The sequence below is a fragment of the Oryzias melastigma genome, linkage group LG2 (genome assembly GCF_002922805.2).
Source record: "Oryzias melastigma strain HK-1 linkage group LG2, ASM292280v2, whole genome shotgun sequence".
NCBI lineage: Eukaryota > Metazoa > Chordata > Actinopteri > Beloniformes > Adrianichthyidae > Oryzias > Oryzias melastigma.
Genome location: NC_050513.1, coordinates 8892585 through 8900990, shown reverse-complemented (window position 1 = coordinate 8900990; position 8406 = coordinate 8892585). Strand labels below are relative to the sequence as shown.

The 8406-nt window shown below is 37.3% G+C and overlaps 1 protein-coding gene across 1 annotated transcript; it reads left to right on the top strand.

Moving 5' to 3' along the window:
• Positions 1–1240: 1240 nt before the first annotated feature.
• On the top strand, positions 1241–8406 carry LOC112138466 (zinc finger protein 436; the record flags this gene model as incomplete). The annotated part of the gene is given in 2 exon segments (XM_024261021.1): positions 1241–1660; positions 5598–8406. Coding segments are annotated over 2 exon segments (2144 nt in total), but the record flags the coding sequence as incomplete, so codon positions are not given.

The following is an 8406-nucleotide window of genomic DNA, read 5'->3' as shown; positions in this document are numbered from 1 at the left end:
CAGAATCAACAAAACTGAAAAAAACCCCACAAAGATTCAGATAAAAATACATTTTTTTTGTCATTTTAAAGTTTTTTTTGTTTATTTTTCATTCTTCTGGTTAAGCAGTAAAACAACATAAAAAGGATAAAAAATCACTGCTGTTCTGCACAGTTTTTTATCTTTAAAGTTCTTCAATATTTTACGTTCTAAGCATCATATTGCTGCAGAGCTCCTATGAAAAGGTTTTTTTATGCGGCAGAATCAGCTCATTTACGTTGTTTACATCCACCTTTCAGCAGCGCAAGCCTGTTTCTTCAGAATAAGGTGGAGTTTCGTTAATTGCATCAAATGTTGAAGAGTTAATATAACCAAAAGAATGTAAACACAAAAAAGCTCTCGCTAGTTTTACTTAGAAAACCAGAAGCTTTACCGTCACAAAGATGTGTTTACTTCTGGTGGCAGTACTGCGGCTCTTTCGGCTTTGTTTTAGTTCGTAAACTTAAAATCTGACATTAATCTGGATTTCCAAGCAAAAATAAATCTTCCCCAATTGATATTTTGATCATATTTTGCTACAATTTACTACATTTATAAAGATCGCAAATCAGCGATCTTGGACGTCGCGAATATTCGTACTTGAAATTTTGGGAGCAGATCGTGAATACCCGGACACCCGGATACTCGTTACAGCCCTAAATAGAACACATTTAATAAATAAGTGAATAAAAATATAAAACAAAATAAAGGACAGCATAAAGATAAGAACATGATCAAAGAAACACCGGGGGTAAAAACATACAATAAAACTTGAATGTAAAATCGGAGTAAAATCTCATGTGTGAGTCAAAGCTCGGCTAAAAAAATGAGTCTTGAGTCTAGTTTTCAAAATGGACGTGGAAGACGCTCATCTGATATTTAGTGTCGAAGCGTTCCAGAGTTTGTGAGCACAGACGGAAAAGACTCGCTCCTCCTGCATTTCCTTTTAGACCTCGGTACCTCAAGGATAAGCGGATCAGGTTTATAACCTCATTTGATCAATTACTATGACAAACAAATGAAAATGTTGTTTGTTTTTTATGTCGTGATATAAAATAATTTACGTCATGATATAATTTTTTTTCCATATCGTTTATTACTACTCTGAACTGCTGCTTTTTTTCATTCATCATGAAGTTTAGTGTATATATCATAAACTACAATCCACTAAAGTCCTGTCAGCGTCTAAAAGCCCCCCCTTCTTGTGCTTGTGTCCCTGCAGTCCTCCCCCAGCATTGGTCGACTGACGAGGATCTCTGCAACCAGCAGAGGACCTTCAGAGTGGACCAGGAGAATCCAGAACCTCCACAAACTCCAGAGGAACTGCAGGATCCAGAACCTCTACAGATTAAAGAGGAACCAGGAGAACTCTGCATCAGTCAGGATGAAGAGCAGCTTGATCTGAAGCAGGAGACTGAAACCTTGATGGAGATTCCTGCTTTGGAGGAACATGTTGACAGTGAAGCAGATGGAAACAATCAGCAGAGCTTGAATGGAACTGATAGTCAGGATGAAGAAGGAAACCAACATGAAGAATCAACATCAACTCCAGATGAAGAGACAGAGTCACAGAACAGAGATCAGAGGAAGAGAAGAGACAGAAGTCATGTCCAAAGTGTGGCCAGCTCTCACATGTCAGAAGGTCAGTGTGACTCTGAGCTGCAGCTCCACTCTATAGATATGTTCACTAGACCAGAGGTTCTTAACCTTTTTCACACTGGGGCCCAATTTTCCCAGTACAAAGTGATTCAAGGCCCATTCAAAAATTTAGGGGGGTGAAAGTCGATTTTTTTGTTATTCTGTTACTAATATTCATATGATCCAGTTTCCTCTAGACTAAAATCCAACGAGAGCCGCAAAGTCCCCACCTCAAAGTTAGAACAATACTTTATTTATGTTTTTGTGGCCAATGAGACATTTATTAATGGAATATTCATAATTATCTATAAAATTGAGTTTTCCTTTCTAAAATTAACTTCTTTTACTTTTGAAAGTAACTCTTACAAGTTCCTCGGCCTCCAACTCTTACCGGAACCGGAGCTTTCCGGTTTACTTTCACCCCTGGTGACATGTTTGATCCAGCTGGATTTCAGGTCTGCACCCAGGTGGGGGCGTGTCTGTCGACTCTGTTGCTCGTCTCTCATTACAGCGGAGTTTACTTTTGCGGAGAAATGCTGAGTTTCCGCGATTCTTTGACAATGGTAGTTGTTGTAGTAAACTCGTGTCGGACCCCATAACATAATAAAATAATAATCTGTTTCCTCCATCTGGGATTTGTAATAGCAGACAGCCTCTATTCGCACTACCTCTCCACCACGGCGCTCTGCTCTGTCTTGCAGCCGTCAGATCAAATTTAGTCTTCCCCCCTTTTATTAAATTGAAAGATTAATTTCAATTGATCAGTGACGTCCAACTTAAAACAGCAGCATTAAAAAGCCCTTATAAAAATGTAAATAAATAAATATAACTGCCACCTAGTGGATTGGAAGCTGCATTCAGGTCCTGCGGCCCTCGGAGCCCTCAGGTTCAGAACAGAATTTTTTTCGCGGACCAAGATTGGGCCGCGGCCCTATGTTTAAGAATCACTGCACTAGAGGGTGCTCAGATACTCACGATCTACTCCAGAAAATCAGAGAATGAATATTTGAGACGTCCAAGATCGTGGATTTGTGATCTTTAGAAAAATAGTTTATTGTAGTAAAATGTTATCTGACAATGTATTTTTGCTCTGAAATGCTGAATAATGTTGGAATTTTAGTTTATGAACCAAAACACAGTCAAAAGAGCCGTGCTATTCTCACCGCAATGAAACAAATCTTTGTGTCGGTGAAGCTTGTGGTTTTCAAAGTAAAACTAGCGAGAGCTTTTTCCATTCAAAAATGTGCCTGAAGTTCTGCTCACTGACATAAGTTCTGAAAAAGCAGATCAGCCTCAACACCGGAGCTTAAGCTCCAGTGTTTCCATTCTTTTGGTTATGGTAACTCTTTAACATTTGACTCAATGAACGTCACGTCATCTTATTCTGAAGAGTAAAAATGCAGCCTCACACTGATATGCTGCTCTGCACAGCTGTGAGGGGCGGATGGAATCAACGTGAATCCACTGATTCTGGCGCAGAAAAAACAACTTTTTTGATACAACCTCTCTACCAATATGTAATGCTTGGAACAGCCTCTTTCGGCTTTATTTTAGTTCGTGAACTTAAAATCTGACATTAATCTGCATTTCAGAGCAAAAATACATCGTCCCCAGATGATATTTTGATCATCTTTTGCTACAATTTACCACATTTATAAAGATCGCGAATCAGCGATCTTGGACGTCGCAAATATACGTACCGGTACTCGAAATTCTGGGAGCAGATCGCGAATACCCGAATACTCGTCACAGCCCTAATATATATGTATATATAATGTTTTCTTTTTTTAAGAGGAAAAAGAGCAGGGTGTGTTAGAATGTTCTACTTTCATTATTTCACTGTGCTGCCTGCTGCAATAAAAACCCCTCCCACTGGTTACAAACAGAGTAATGGCTTTCTGTTTTGGCTAATTTAGTATTTTTCAGTTTTTAAGGCTGATTTGGAGTTTAGTTAATATTTCAGCTACATGCTAGCTGTTTTGGCAAATTTAGGCTTTCCCCTGTTTTTAGGCTAATTTGGAGTTCAGCATATATTTCACCTGCATGCTAGCTGTTTTGACTAACTGAAGCCTTTTTTTTTTTCATTTTTTAAGCTAATTTGGTTTTAACTAGCATTTCAGCTGGCTTTCAGCTTCAGCGTTTTTAGCCATAAATTTCAGGATTTTCAGCTTTCGTCAGTAGGATCTACAGTAGCCAAATTCAGCTCACAGCATTCACACTAACATTATCACAGTTAATGATATATATATAGTTTATAGTTAGTTAAAAGCTAACGATCTATGTTTTACATCTACATTGTGCATGACCCTATTAGTTGACTAATCAGAAAAAGTAACTGGTGGTTAGTCAACTGTTAAAATAGTAATTTACGGTAGTACTAATGTAAATTAGGGATGTCCTAATCCTATCATGTGATCAGAAAAATCGGGGCCGATTACGTGGTTGATGACTCGGATACAGTAGGCATCGGACGTTCTCCTCCATGATCGTATATTTTATTTATTCTTATTATGATCAGAGCCTTATATTTTAATCTAATTATTCCGTATAAATCCTCCACTACATGTCTGCATTTCATGAACAGATAACAAAATGTTGCTGTAAAACACAGCAGAAAACGGCAGCAGTTTAAGCATAAACAAATCAGTAAAGCTAACGATGTGGTCACAGATTCAGACTACCGGGATCAATAACGCTTTTAAAAACACTTTAAGCTGAATGCAAGTGTTTCTATTGATTTGTCTTAACATAAACAACAACCTATACAGTCATTTCAATAGAAAAAGACAGTTAATGGTAATGACAGTTAAGCTAATGTTAAGCTCTTCATGCTGCTGACAGACAGACAGCCAAACAGCAGCTGCTAACTGTGCTAATCTTAGTGCTAGCTCTGTGATTTAACTCCTTAGGACCTGAGCTGTTCTTTGATAGGCCTGTTTTATTTTTCTGACAGTCACAGAAATAAAAGTTAAGCAAATTAACTACTGTGGTAATAAAACCAAAAATGTGATATCTTAAGAACTTAAAAAAACAATCGCATAATCTTAAAAAAAGAATACATTTTTCTAATGATATGAGCTAGTTATGAACACTCATCATCAAATTCATGCTGAAACAGTCATAATTCCTTTTCAAGAATCTTAAATGAGGACAGGAATCACATTTGTTTAAAAATGTTTAATAGCTCTAAAGATGTTAAAGCTAAAGTCACTAAACTTTCTCATGTTACTTATCACTTGTATTACAAGAAAAGTTATTTGTTTCCTATTTTATGTTTGTTCTATTTTTACTTGTTATTGAAAGCTGCTTCACAGAAGTGTTCTATTTAAGTTTTTAATGATAAAAGAAGTTTAATGAAATAAAAATAAGGGACAACTCAAATCTTTTATTCTATTTGTTTATGTTTTAAATGTGTTACAAAAGTTTTGGATCGAGACTCAGTATCGGCAAATACACAAAATCGAATGACTCTGAATCGGATCGGGCCCAAAAAAACCTGATCGGGACATCTTTAATGTAAATTTAGGAGGTCAACCTGTTAGAATTGAGACAATACAGGTAGTATTTGGCTTCAGTATTCAGAGTAATACCATTCTCCAGCAAGAACGCCACATTAAGAGGTTGAAGTCCAAGTCAAGTCACAAGTTACATCTGTTAAAGTCTGAGCTGAGTTTAAAGTTATCAAATTAATGACTCAAGTCTGACTCGAGTATTTGTCATGTGACTCTAGTCAACATCTCTGGTGACTGGGAGAAACTCCAGGATTTTCATGACCCTGAAAGGGATTCTGAGTATTCCGAGAATGTGTGCTGGTATGAATAGATTTTTAAAATTTCAAACAATAGGGCGTCTGACTGAGGTGATTTAAATTTTAATTTGGCACTTAACGATACAAAAAAATATAACAGGGCTCAAACTTTCTTGTATTTGTGTGTGTGCAGTCCTTCCTCAGCACTGGGTGAAAGAAGAAGAAGATCTCTGGAACCAACAGAGGAACTTCAGAGAGGAACAGAATGATCTAAAACCCACACAGACTAAAGAGGAACTGGAGGAATCAGAACCATCGCAGATTAAAGAGGAGCAGGAGGAACCAGAACCTCCTCAGATTAGAGAGGAACCAGGGGAACTCTGTATCAGTCAGGATGAAGAGCAGCTTGATCTGAAGCAGGAGACTGAAACAGTGATTCCTGCTTTGGAGGAAAATAAGAACAGTGAAGCAGATCTAAACAATCAGCAGAGCTTTAATGGAACTGATAGTCAGGATGAAGAAGGAAACCAACATGAAGAATCAACATCAACTCCAGATGAAGAGACAGAGCCACAGAACAGAGATCAGAGGAAGAAAAGAGACAGAAGTCATGTCCAAAGTGTGGACAGCTCTCACATGTCAGAAGGTCAGTGGGACTCTGATGTTAGAAAAAAGTTCCGGAAAGCAAGTTTTGTCAAGAAACCCAAACAATCCGCAAAAGAAAAGAGACTTTCCTCTGCAGGGTCTGGTAAAAGAACAAGAATTCCACACGACGTGTCCGTTAACATGAGAACTATGTCTGATGAACAACCTTTTGTCTGTAAAGAATGTGACAGAAGTTTTAGTTATGTATCTAATTTAAGAAGACACATAATAACTCATACAGGAGAGAAGCCTTTCTCGTGTAAAGAATGTGACAAAAGTTTTAGAGATAAATCTACTCTCAGAATACACATGAGAACTCATACAGGAGAGAAGCCTTTCTCGTGTAAAGAATGTGACAAACTTTTTCGTCGAACATATCATCTGAATTTACACATGAGAACTCATACAGGAGAGAAGCCTTTCTCATGTAAAGAATGTGACAGAAGTTTTAGTGATCAATCTGGTCTCAGATCACACATGAGAACTCATACAGGAGAGAAACCTTTCTCGTGTAAAGAATGTGACAGAAGTTTTAGTGATAAATATAGTCTCAGATCACACATGAGAACTCATTCAGGAGAGAAGCCTTTCTCGTGTAAAGAATGTGACAAAAGTTTTAGTCAAACATGTCATCTGAAATTACACATGAGAACTCATACAGGAGAGAAGCCTTTTTCGTGTAAAGAATGTGACAAAAGTTTTGGTCAAACATCTTGTCTGAAATTACACATGAGAACTCATACAGGAGAGAAGCCTTTCTCGTGTAAAGAATGTGACAAACTTTTTCGTCGAACATATCATCTGAATTTACACATGAGAACTCATACAGGAGAGAAGCCTTTTTCGTGTAAAGAATGTGACAAAAGTTTTAGTCGAACATGTCATCTGAAATTACACATGAGAACTCATACAGGAGAGAAGCCTTTCTCGTGTAAAGAATGTGACAAAAGTTTTAGAGATAAATCTAGTCTCAAAACACACATGAGAACTCATACAGGAGAGAAGCCTTTCTCGTGTAAAGAATGTGACAAAAGTTTTAGTAATAAATCTGGTCTCAGAACACACATGAGAACTCATACAGGAGAGAAGCCTTTCTCATGTAAAGAATGTGACAAAAGTTTTAGTGGTAAATCTAGTCTCAAAACACACATGAGAACTCATACAGGAGAGAAACCATTCTTGTGTAAAGAATGTGACAAAAGTTTTAGTGATAAATCTAGTCTCAGATCACACATGAGAACTCATACAAGAGAGAAGCCTTTTTTCATGTAAAAAATGTGACAGACGTTTCTGTCAAATAGTCAATCTCAAAGGACACATGAACTCATACAAGAGAGAATTTTATTTTTGAAAGCAAGTGAAACCCACAGTGAATAACTCATAAAGAAAAGACAATATTGTTTTAACTAGGAACATTTAAATATTGTGAACAACATTTTTCCCTATTTTAATGGCCATTTAAAATCAACTTTTTAAAAGTGTATTATAATATTTATTCCTCACTATAAACAGCTCCAAAGCGGTATTTTGATCCATTCATGCATTCTGAGAAATCCTCTAAAAATCTGCACTCTGAGCTCCAGCCCCTCCTAACCCACAAAAACAAGCGGGTTCTCACAAGCTGACATCACAAAGTGAGGACGGCCCCTTTTAGGAAGCGTCTACACTGCCAGCACTTCCCCAGGCTAAACACCTTCAAAATTCTTTCATTTTAGCATTGACTCTGAGAAGAAATGGGTTCATTTTGCACCTAATCTGCAGAGACAGATTTGATCTATATGGATATAGTTTTCTCTGAAAGGCTTAAGAATGACATGATAAAGACCTTAAAATGGTCTGTCAGTTGGTAAAATTAAGTTAGTTTCTAAAACACGTCACAGCGGACAAGATTTGTGGAGATTCTGCTTTTATTTTCTAGCAGAACTTGGATCATTTCCACTCTACTAGAGGTACCTAACCCTGCTTATCCCTAAACATCTGTTTCTGTGTTTGATCAACCAGCAAATTCCCTGACCTGAACCCAATAAAAAAAATCTATCAAGTGTTTTTAAAGAGGAAGATGACACGGCAGAGCCAACAATGAAGATGAGTTGAAGTCGGCTATCAAATGAACCTGAGCTTTTATTCCATGTACACAGAGCCACAGGCTGATGGCCTCCATACCACATTGATGCAGTCATTCAATGAAAAGGAGGAACAAGTGATTATTGAATGGAGACAAAAGAACACTTCTGAATCTGAAAATGTCCTTTTATGCTTCTTCTGATAGAATATTCTCATTTTCTTAGATGATGAAAAGCTAAAAACTTCTCTATCAGCCACTATGATCACATTGATCAAAATAAAGAAATGTGTAA